The 12,115-nt window shown below is 41.7% G+C and overlaps 1 protein-coding gene across 1 annotated transcript in view; it reads left to right on the top strand.

Moving 5' to 3' along the window:
- Window positions 1-12,115, top strand: part of LOC124722180 (dynein axonemal heavy chain 5) — an 843,802-nt gene that overhangs the window by 283,253 nt on the left and 548,434 nt on the right. The window contains exon 24 of the mRNA XM_047247380.1: window positions 4,741-4,933. Coding sequence (XP_047103336.1) covers window positions 4,741-4,933 — 193 coding nt within the window. The remainder of the gene's footprint in view (window positions 1-4,740; window positions 4,934-12,115) is intronic.

Genomic DNA, 12,115 nt, shown 5'->3' with positions numbered 1-12,115 from the left:
CACATAAATGATCTGGCAGAAAGTGTTGGCAGCAATCTGAGGTTGTTCGCTGATGATGATGTTGTGTACGGGAATGTGTAGAAGATAAGTGACTGTAGGTTGACACAAGACGAAAAAAATTAGTGGTAAGGACTATGGGACCAAACTGCTGAAGTCAACGGCCCCTGGGCTTACACACTAATTAAACTAACTTTAACTAACTTACAAATGGTTCAAATGGCTCTGAGCACTATGCGACTTAACTTCTGAGGTCATCAGTCGCCTAGAACTTAGAACTAATTAAACCTAACTAACCTAAGGACATCACACACATCCATGCCCGAGGCAGGATTCGAACCTGCGACCGTAGCGGTCACGCGGTTCCAGACTGAAGCGCCTTTAACCGCACGGCCACACCGGCCGGCAACTAACTTACACTAAGGAAAACACATACACACACCCATGCCCGAGGGAGGACTCAAATCTCCGTCGGAGGAAGCCGCACAAACCGTGACAAGACGCCTTAGACCGCACGGCTACCGCGCGTGGCTGACACAAGACGACCGAGACAAAAATTCTAGTTGGTATGATGAATGGCAGTTGGCGCTTAATGTAGAAAAATGTACGTTAATGCGGCTGAGTAGGAAAAACAAGCTCTTAATGCTCGGATACCTCATTAGTAGTGTCCTGCTTGACACAGTCAAGTCGTTTAAACATGTGGTGGTAACGCTGCGGAGCGATATGAACTGGAACGGGCATGTGAGAACTGTGGTAGGGAAGGCGAATGATTGACTTCGGTTTACTGGGAGAATTCTAAGAAAGTGTAGTTCATCTGTAATATATATATATATATATATATATATATATATATATATATATATATATATATATATATATATAGGATGCTGGTGCGACCTATTCTTGAGTACTGCTCGAGTGTTCGGCATCCGCAGTAGGTCAGGTTGAAAGAAAACATCGAAGCAGTTCAGTGGCGAGCTACTAGATTGGTTACCTGTAGGTTCGATCAGCATGCAAGTGTTACAGATATGCTCCGGGAGCTCAAGTGAGAATCCCTGGAGGGAAGAAGACATTCATTTCGAAGAACACTACTAAGAAAGTTTAGAGAACCAGCATTTAAAGCTGTCTACTGCCGCAAACAAGCTTTTCGCATAGGGACCACGAAGATAAAACACGAGAAATTAGGGCTCGTACGCAGGCATATAGACAGTCGTGTTTTCCTCGCTCTGTCTGCGAGTTGCACAGGAAAAGAAACCACTAGTTGCTGTACATGGTACCCTCCGCCACGCAACGCACGATGGTTTGCGGAGTACGTATGTAGACGTATATGTATTTGTAACGCATGCAGTTTGGAATTTTGAGCGCTTTAGAATACAACTCCTCTCAATAGGCTACGAAAGCATGCAAATACGTATATTTATCCAATTATACACTTTTTATAATCAAGACACGTCCATTTTTTCGCGATGTCATTGGACACGCAACTTTTTAACGCCAACCAACTTTTATTTTTCTTATCATTTGATTTGCTTCTCTACAGCACGATGTAAGTTATATATTGTTTCCGTACTTACAATTTAGATATCTGAACCTCGATTTTCATGTTTTGTTATGTGGACTATTTGTATATCTATCATATTATGCGTTTACGACTACAGTTTCCAATCCACTAGAAGATGCCCTAATATTAAGTCCGAAACCGGTCGTGGGCTTAATGAAGTTCTTATTAGTCGCTGGAGCGGCCTTTCATTAGGGGGTAACACTACTGTAACGATCTAAAAAAAAGCGTTTTATTGATTTCTTTGGGAGCAAGGGAAGTTGATAGAGAAATAATACTTACATTAGTTATTGAAGATATATTTAAGAATATCACAAAAAACATTTTCTCTGAAAATATTACACAATGGCGACACTGCAGCAATTCTCCAGAGGCATGTTGAATTTGAGGCGCTCTTGGGATATGCACTGTAACTGATGCCAGTTTTAATCTGGAAAGAAGTTAAAAAAATCTATGTAATCTTATTTCAAGGTCGTGGTTAAATTTTCAAATAAAAAGATTGAAAATTGTAGGAGTTATGCTGCATGCCAATTTGAACAATCAGATCCCAAAAAAACGTGTAGAAAACTCTTAACATGAAATCGCTATCCCAGGACTGCCCTCTCGTACTCCTTCAGTTGCAGTTAAAATCATATCCACTAGTTAATCATATAACTATTGAAATAACGCTCGTGGAAATTCTGTGAAAGCACAAAACTTTACAGTTCCGTTTAGCCGTATTCCATGCGGGCGTATTGCTGGGAAGATTCGACTCCTGATTTCACATGCGGTCCGTGTAAACTTACCATATGGTATAACAACGTCTGGGCAGTTTGGACAAGCAATAATTATTGTGAAGCCTAAGCCTAGAGGACATGGTTCTTGCAGCGTGACGTCTGCATTGCACGTTTTACATTTCACGTATTGAGAAATAACAGAGAAAACGGCAACAACATTTATAATCCTATAGCTCAATCCATGATTCACATCCAAATCTTGGTTACTGTCTTCCAATTTCTTAGCAGAGGCACTGATTCCTTCTGAACTGCTCTCAACCTCTTATCTATTCTTTGTACGCTTTGGTGACAAACTGCCTCGACTTCGCGTCGGATACAACGTCCTCATACCTTTTCTACCCGAGTACGCTTTCTTATCAATCATTCTTACTTGAAAGACAAAACTGTATACTATAAGATCACAAATAAACTATCAAAAGTCAATACTGCACACAAAAATCAAGATTCGAAGCAAAAGAATCGTCTTTTTCGTACACATACTGATGCCTGTTGACGCCAAGCTAATGTATTTTTGTTTTGCAATGCTTCTAACTATACTGAGACATTATAGGGGGTATCGAGTTGGCGAAGGGAGGTCGCCTCGGGTAATCCGAGGCGCTAGAGGAGGATCTCGGGATTCCATAGAATAATTGTTTTTTCATCGATTGAACATTTTGCCTCATGTTTTAGAATGTTCAAAGCAACTATCAAGTCAATAAAAAATGTTTTTTTTAAATTTCTTCTGTGGTGTTACCCCTTCATTTAACATAAAGCTGCCAAATCCACACACTCCGAACACGGAGAAACTAACAATATATATTTTTTACAGTAGCTGCAACAACTCCTGGTATACAATAGCGGGAAAAAACTGTGAGCACAGTTACATCGATTCGAGGAGACTGTCACAGGAATATTATGGTTCGTCCTTTCATCCCCTGCGCCATTAAAAATACATACACTATCTGATCAAAAGTATCCGGACACCCCCAAAAACATTCGTTTTTCACATTAGGCACATTTTGCTGCCACCTACTGTCAGGTACTCTATATCAGCGACCTCAGTAGTCATTAGACATCGTGAGAAAGCAGAATGGGGCGCTCCACGGAACTCACGGACTTCGTATGTGGTCAGGTGATAAGGTCTCGCTTGTGTTATACGTCTATACGAGAGATTTCCACGCTCCTAAACATCTCTAGGTCCACTGTTTCTGATGTGATAGTGAAGTAGAAATATGAGGGGACACGTACAGCACAGAAGCGTACAGGCCGACCTCATCTGTTGGCTGACAGAGATCGCCGACAGTTGAAGAGGGTCGCAATGTGTAATAGGCAGACCCTCACACAGAAATTCCAAACTGCATCAGGATCGACTGCAACTACTGTGACAGTTAGGCAGGAGGTGAGAATAGTTGGATTTCATGGTCGAGCGGCTGCTTACAAGCCACACATCACGCTGGTAAATGACAAACGACGCCTCGCTTAATATAAGGAGCGTAAACATTGGACGATTGAACAGTGGAAAAACGTTGTGTGGAGTGACGAATCACGGTACACAATGTGGCGATCCGATGGCAGGGTGTGGGTGTGGCGAATGCCCGGTGAACGTCATCTGCCAGCGTGTGTAGTGCCAACAGTAAAATTCGGAGGAGGTGGTGTTATGGTGCGGTCGTGTTTTCCATGGATGGGGTTTGCACCCCTTGTTGTTTTGCATGTCACTATCACAGCACAGGCTACATTGATGTTTTCAGCACCTTCTTGCTTCCCAATGTTGAAGAGCAATTCGGGGATGGCGATTGTATCTTTCAACACGATCGAGCACCTGTTCATAATGGACGACCTGTGGTGGAGTGGTTACACGACAGTTGCATCCCTGTAATGGACGGGCCTGCACAGAGTCCTGACTTGAATCCTATGGAACAACTTTGGGATGTTTTGGAACGCTGACTTCGTGACAGGCCTCACCGACCGACATCGATACCTCTCCTCAGTGCAGCACTCAGTGAAGAATGGGCTGCCATTCCCCAGGAAACAATCCAGCACCTGACTGAACCAATGCCTACGAGAGTGGAAGCTGTCATCAAGGCTAAGGTTGGGCTGACACCATACTGAATTTCAGCGTTACCGATGGAGGGCGCCACGAACTTGTAAGTCATTTTCAGCCAGGTTTCCGGATACTTTTGATCACATAGTGTATTTCGTTGAAAATGAGACGTACTAAAATAAAAAATTATAGTGCGTGGAGATATTTTAAACCTACGATTTCTCGAAAGAATGTGGAAGGAAATTTTATGATTTCTATTTCTGATTTTCCTAATTGGCTCGATACATATTAACAAGATACTATTTTCAGATCGAAAAGTGCGGGCTGGGAGCTCTTTTGTGTGGCCGTGATTTAGCGTTCCGCAGTGTTCACGGGAGGGGATGCGGCAGGAGCTGACGGCATTCCTGGAGCGGTGGCGGCCGTACGAGTTCCTGTGGCAGACGGAGCGCGGCAAGCAGGACATGATGGCCGCTGGGCTAGCAGAGTTCGAGGCCTCGCTGCGCCGACACGGCGAGCTCGAGGCGCGCCTCAGCGTCGAGCCTGACATGCACGTCTTCGCCAACTGCCTTGCCGTCTCCGCAGGTGCGTAGCACACAGCTCACTAATCTGGATCAGATAAGAGCTGTCTTTTCTTATTTGTAATGTGTAGTTATCCAGTTTTGGTTACAAGAACTTAGAGCAATCAGCAAGTTTCGTACTGTCAAAATTATCAATGTTTGAGTACCATCTACACTGTCTGATCAAAAGTATCGTGACACGCCTTTGTAATGCGGAACTGTTCGGTAGATGGCACGAGAGGTGGATCCACCAGACGCACCTTATAGTGCTACAACGATGAAAAATAATATTACGACGATGTCAAACCTTATTTTCGTGATATAATGAAGAACTGACGATATTAAAAATGTAATTATAATTTTATTACTTTAATTTTTGTGCTCAGTGAATGAAAGACTTTCTAGTGCACGGAATAAACGAGCATTGTTTGTACTACGAAACTATATATGATTGTTAAGTGAGAACTGATTCTATGTAAGACATTTTGTGTGGGTGGATTTTGTTCTCGTACTGGTCGACAGAGAAAGAGAAGTTTCTTAATCAATGTATGTAATGTGAATGTATAAAGGCTATAAAAAGGAGAGAGAGAGAGATAATCCTTGCGGACAATCACCATATTGTATAAGAAAAGGTAAATACAAGTTATTCAAAACAAATATCCCTAAAGTGTATCGTCTTGTGATTTTTAAAGACTGAAAATTGCGGTGTTTAATCTAAACCTGTCCTGGATAACAGCGAAGAACATTTATGTCATCATGTATTTTCTTCGTCTGACCACGGTTGTGATTCGCATGTTACTTTTTGTCACGTGACGTGTTAGGAATATTTTCATTATACGCGCAAAAATGAACACAGCTTTAATCGAACCTGCATCTTTCGGAAACGATAACTCTTAATCAGTACAATTACGCGAATACCGTCTAAATCGCAACCGTGATCACAAAAGTGTTTCCTGGACCTGATTTTTACAAATGTGTAGACTTGAAAGCGAACAGCATTGCGCCATCGCTGGCTCGCAAAATTGAAAGAAAACAAAACAGCGACTGAACAACTTTAAATTTTAACGCCGTCAGCGTTACGAAATCTGAACGACGTAAGTTAATTAATTAAATATTAACAGGAAGAGAATTATTAAATTTTAAAGATTAAATCATAGCAAGAATTTAAAGCATTTTAGCATCATTACGTTTCATTGCATTAGTACTTGAGTATCAGATAACATCATATCTATTTAAAAGACATTGTGTAAATAAAATTGCCACCTTTAATAATTATTATTATAGCAATTCAACCTCATGTATTCATGGACAGGGGCCGTCGAGAACTGAGAAGGGTGGTTATAAAAACGAAATTTGCAAGAAGAAATCACTTTCCAAAGCGCTGCTAGAAGTGTAGCTACCACAATGACGGTGCAGTGAGAGTTAAAAAGAATGGGGTATAATGGTCGAGCACCTCCTCATTAGCCACATATTTTTGTTGTCAGTGCTATGCGCAACTTGACGCGGTGTAAAGAGCGCGCAACTGGACAGTGAATAAATGGAAACGAGTGGCTTGGAATCATGAATCACGTTATATCCTGTGACAATCCGATGGAAGGATCTGGGTTTGGCGAATGACTGGATAACGTTACCTGCCATCGTGTGAAGTGCCAATAGTGAAGTATAGAGGAGGTGGTGCCAAAATATGGGGCTGCTTTTCGTAGTTTGGGTGTGATGAACTTATTGGGCTTAAGGAAACGCTAATTGCAAAAGGATGTGGACAAATTTTATAACATTGTGTACTGCATCCAGTAGAAGAACAGTTCTGATACGATGATTGATTGCAGCAGCATGACAATGCACCCTGTCATAAAGCAGCGTCTGTGAACCAATAATTTGTGGACAATAATGTTGCTGAAATGAATTGGCCTGCCCAGAATCCCGACCTGAAGCCAATGGAACACCTCTGGAATGAGTTAGAACGCTGTTCCGCTCCAGACTCTAGCGTCATTACCTTCACTGGTTTCGGCTCTTGAGGAAGAAGGGCTGCCATTCTCATAGATACTTTTCATTAGACAGTGTATTGACAATCTTATAGGATCATTTATTACCTAATTGCACTACCTAAAATCCTGCGAATGAAATAAATGGAAAATAGTGTTGTACTCTTTTTACAGTAAAAAGATTCGTACTGCATTCAACCGGCCGGAGTGGCCGTGCGGTTCTGGGCGCTACAGTCTGGAGCCGAGCGACCGCTACGGTCGCAGGTTCGAATCCTGCCTCGGGCAGGGATTTGTGTGTGATGTCCTTAGGTTAGTTAGGTTTAATTAGTTCTAAGTTCTAGGCGACTGATGACCTCAGAAGTTAAGTCGCATAGTGCTCAGAGCCATTTGAACCATTTTTCGTACTGCATTCATATAATAACAGGAAAACTACAACATGTATGTTTCTACTGGTTTGTTGCAGCTTTCCATACTAGTGTACCCTGTATAAGCCTATTCATATCTGCATAACTACTGCATCCTTCTGAAACCGCTTACACCAGTCAATCCTTGCTCTCCCTCTAGCGTATTCACCTCCCCCCTCCCTCACTTCCCTCGATTAACAAATTAGCTATTCCTTAATGCCTCAGGGTATGTCCTATCAACCTATGCTTTTTGTTCTTCTTTCCTCAAATTCGATTCAGTGCCCTTTCATTAGTTCCTCGATATAACCATCTAATCTTCAGCAGTCTTTTGTAGCACCACATTTCTGTTCTCTCGTTGCCAGCAATGTTTATCGGTCGCGTTTCACTTCTGCATTAGACAACATTTCAAATAAATACTTTCTGAAATTAATTGCTAAAACTTAAATTTCTATCTAACGTTAAAAAATTTTCTCTCCGACGGGACAGCTTCCCTCGGTATTGCCAGTCTACATTTTATATTCTTTGTATTTTTCTGTCGTCTGTTATATTGCTACCCAAATAACAAAACTCGTGTACAGCTTTTCGCGTCGCGTGATCCAGTTAGACTACACGCCATTAGCCAAATTTTTCTTTTGCTACTATTCATCTTTTTATGTCTTCCGTTCAGCTGATGTCCCAAATCTTTTCCCGTCTCCGACTGAGTTTCAATGTCATTGGCAAACCTGTTTGTTTTACTCGTCGAGTTGAATTTTAATTTCCTTTCCAAATTTTTCCTTAGTTTCCCCTGCTGTGGACTCAGTGTGCAAAACTGATTAACATGGGGTATAGGCTACATTCCTTTTTCACTCTCTTCTCAACCAGCAGCTCGTTTCATGACTGCAGCCTCAAATGTACAATATGCCATTCCTTCTTCTGACCTGTTAGGATAGTTTATGTAGCTTCCCTGCGCATTTCCTGTCGTTATCGCACTGTTTTTATTCCTTTAGATTGAATTCTCTCTAGATACGGGCTGTTAGTCTTCTCCGTGTCGGTGCGTGGTTCAAATCGTGTTTCACAATGGCTGGAGTGGAAATAAATCTCATCTGACGCACAGAATGTAGACTTGTTCATGGTTGTTTAAAAACGAAGCTCTGCACTCCTCGAGAACTGTGTACACATGATGTTCCCAGCAATGTGGAAATTCTGAAACATTTCCCTCACAAGATGGTTCTCTGATTAACTACTAAAATTGATTTTCGGATAAGACGTTTAGAGCAAAATAACGTCTCTGCCTAGGTCATGACATGGCTGTCTGCTATTATTTTCTAGGATTACGCCGTTATGGCAACGGTAGCTATTACTCAAGACGTTGGAAGATACCTCTGTGAATTTTCTCCACCTGTCCTTAGACTGTATTTACGCTAATAGAGGTTAGCTCGAATGCAAACTCCTTACATTGATCTGAGCGCAGAAACCCTATGTTCTACGTACTAGTGCACTGTGCCCACGTGGCGAACCCGAATATGCGTTATTCGTTCCCCGTTCCCGGCATTGCGTGCGGTGCAGAAGCACGGGGCCAACAGTTTCCTCAATCGCCGTCACGTGATCACTCGCTGAGTGCAGGAAAATAGACGAGTGACCCTACCACACTGCTAAAGGAACATGGACTACACAGCTCTTTTATTAAGTAGTTGCACTACTGAACCTAGCAAGCTTTGGACTGCATTAAGAATTACAATTCCTTTTTAGCTCCCGAGTTTCCTTCTTTTCTGCAGAGAATGTGTGTGCTGTATACCTGAGATTCACCAAGAATTACTGCAGAGACTGAGTATGATTAAGTCCGCAGCTCCTGGCCTAGTGGTTAGCATCGCTGCCTCTGGATCACGAGGTCCCGAGTTCGATTTACCAGACGCGTCAGGGATTTTCTCCGCCCAGGAACTGGGTGACTGGGTTTGTGTTGTCCTCATCATTTCATCATCACTCAGGGAAATTGTGACACAGGACAGTGATAACATTGGGAATTTGTACGGGTGCTGATATCCACGCCGTTAAGCACCCCACAAACCAAAATCGTCATTATCATCATCATCGTCTGACAAGGGGAAGGCCTCAGACACGGTCCACCGATTCGGCTCAAATTTGGCAGGTCGCTTGTGTACAACCTAAAACAAAGGACTCTAAGGTATTTTGTGTCAACACCCCCACAATTTTGAGAAAATCATCCCTAAAGGTTATGACGGGCAGCCGACTCAAAATTGGAGGGATTGATAGATAATTCTAAATAGAGCATTTTCATCATCAGGTATGGGGTCCGCAAACGCAAACTTTTCCAGAAATCGAGGAAAGAAACTTTTACAACTGCCACTTCTGTACCCACATGGTACAGCGCTTGTCGAAGGGTGTACATCCTCCATTATTCAGATTATGCACCTGAAAGATGTGACACAACAAACAATAACTAGTTACTACGGCATAAACAGACAAGCTAATTACTACAAACTACATACAGTACTCGTCATATGTTACTTACGGAAGAACACTGTATTCATTCACAAAACGTATTTCATGCGGCGCATTAACGATGGAAAAATCACTACACGTATCCGCGAGGTTCGCGGCATCCTAATGACGGAAAACAACTCTTTCCGATTGACTTCTATAAGGCTCATGTTGGACACCTTTACTCTTCCAGGTTTACAACTATAATATGACGAAGAGGCAACCGGGACAACATAACTCTCCCCGCGTGAATTCTGTCCCGTGCCTCGCTGTAAACAAGCACGCGCGGTTGGCTATCTGTGATCCCTCGTTAGGAATTCGCAGCACTCGGAGTTGTTTTCATGTGACAAGGCTTAAAAGTTTAATACTTTACTAACTCACGGCGTTTGGGAAATTAGTTTGCCTACCTTATTATTATCATTTCTTATTGATTTACTTACCTTATAACCCTCCTATCCCTATCAATTGAGATATGGAAAAATACAAACAAAAAGAACAACATCCACTAGGTTCCTTCGAGTTTCGAAGCCAGGTTCTCCCATTCCCAGCCAGTTACCTTGGCCGTTGTGCTATCGGTGCTGTCGGTGAAAAGCTCTTACCATGTGAGTACAGAAGCCACAGTTGTAAAGTTTCTTACCTCGATTTCTGGAAAAGTATGCGTTTTCAGACCCCATACCTGATGATGAAAAATGCTCTATTTACAATTATCTATCGATCACGCCAATTTTGAGTCGATTGCTCGTCATAACCTTTAGGGATGATTTTCTCATAAACACTTTTCCAATCCTATCTTCTATATCTATAAATAGAGGGTTACTCTAAATTATGGACCCATTTTCAAAAATTCGTATGTATTCAAGTACATATCCTAAATGAGCAAGCTTTATACCAATGAAAAGACGAAGTTTCAAAATTTCTGGAGAAGGCAGGGGGTGGACAGTGATGGTTTCAGAAGTGGCTGCTAGAGTTCACATAGCAATAAGGCTGTCATTCCATTTCACTGTCAGTCGTGAATGAATGGCGACTATGAAGCACAAAATTTTCTGCATTCTTGATTTCACAATAAGTGAGTCGCAAATTGCAGTGCAGGGGACATTTCGTACCAAATTCGATATTCAACCACCAACTCACATATTAGTCGTTCGTTTAAGCAATTTAAACAGACTGGGTGTATGTGCAAAGAAAAAGGCACAGGCTGACCATGTGTGTCAGAGGATGATGTCTGACAGAATCAAGAAAGTTTGGCATACTGTTCCAGTAAGTCTACCAATAGAGCCAGTTGAGAACTTGGAATACCCCAGCCAACAGCATGGAAAGTTCTGAGACAGCATTCGCTGCACAAGTCCGACTGATTACAACTTTTGCAGGCTCTCAACAGCAATGACAAAGAGAAGCATCTCACATTTTCTAGTTACATGCTAGCAAAGATGGAGGATCACGCATTTGTATAGCATGTAATTTTTAGTGATGAAGCGACATTCCACGTTAGAGGAAAAGTCAACAGACACAACGTTGATATATGGGGTTTGGAAAATCCACATTCACCATTGCAACATGAAAGAGATACACCGAAGATTAATGTGCTTTGTGCCATATCCTGTAAAAAGATTTAATGACCATTTTCATTTGTGGAAAGAACTGTTATGGGAATCACGCGCCAGGACATGTTGGGTGCAAAGACTGTTCCCTCAGGTTATGGAAGATTCCAAGGACTTCACGTTGCAACATGATGGAGCTCCACCCCATTGGCACCATGATGTACAAGGCTTTTTGAATGACTCCCTTCCTCAGTGCTGGATCAGTTGCAGTAGACTTGAGGACCTGGCTCTGCACTTTGGGCCTCCAGGATCTCCTGATCTCACACACTGACAGTTTCTTATGGGTTTATGTGAAGGAATCTGTTTACGTCCCACCTTATGCCAACCACTCTGAATGATTTGCGGTACTGGATTACTGCTGTTGTGCAGTCAGTAACAGCAACTAGAATTTTGTGTGTGTAGGACGAGTTTGGCTCCCACATTGATGTTTCCCATGCAGACAAAAGTGGCCACATTGAACATTTATAACATTTATCACATTTCTAATTATTAAAAACTAATTAATTACAAATCATTAAATACATTTAACTGGTATGAAACATTATGAATAAAAACTTTGAAACTTCCTCTTTTCATTGGTATAAAGCTTGTTCATTTTGGATTTGTACTTGAGAACGATGTTTTGAAAATGAGTCCATCATTTAGAATAACAATGTACTTTAACATTGCTCTCAATTATAACTGTTCCAAATTTTATCTTTTTAATATGAATATTTGTTTCCTATTTTAGTGAAAAATTATTTCT

The sequence above is a fragment of the Schistocerca piceifrons genome, chromosome X (assembly GCF_021461385.2).
Source record: "Schistocerca piceifrons isolate TAMUIC-IGC-003096 chromosome X, iqSchPice1.1, whole genome shotgun sequence".
Taxonomy (NCBI): domain Eukaryota; kingdom Metazoa; phylum Arthropoda; class Insecta; order Orthoptera; family Acrididae; genus Schistocerca; species Schistocerca piceifrons.
Note: the sequence above shows the minus strand (reverse complement) of the source record. Positions and strands in the feature narration are given on the sequence as shown.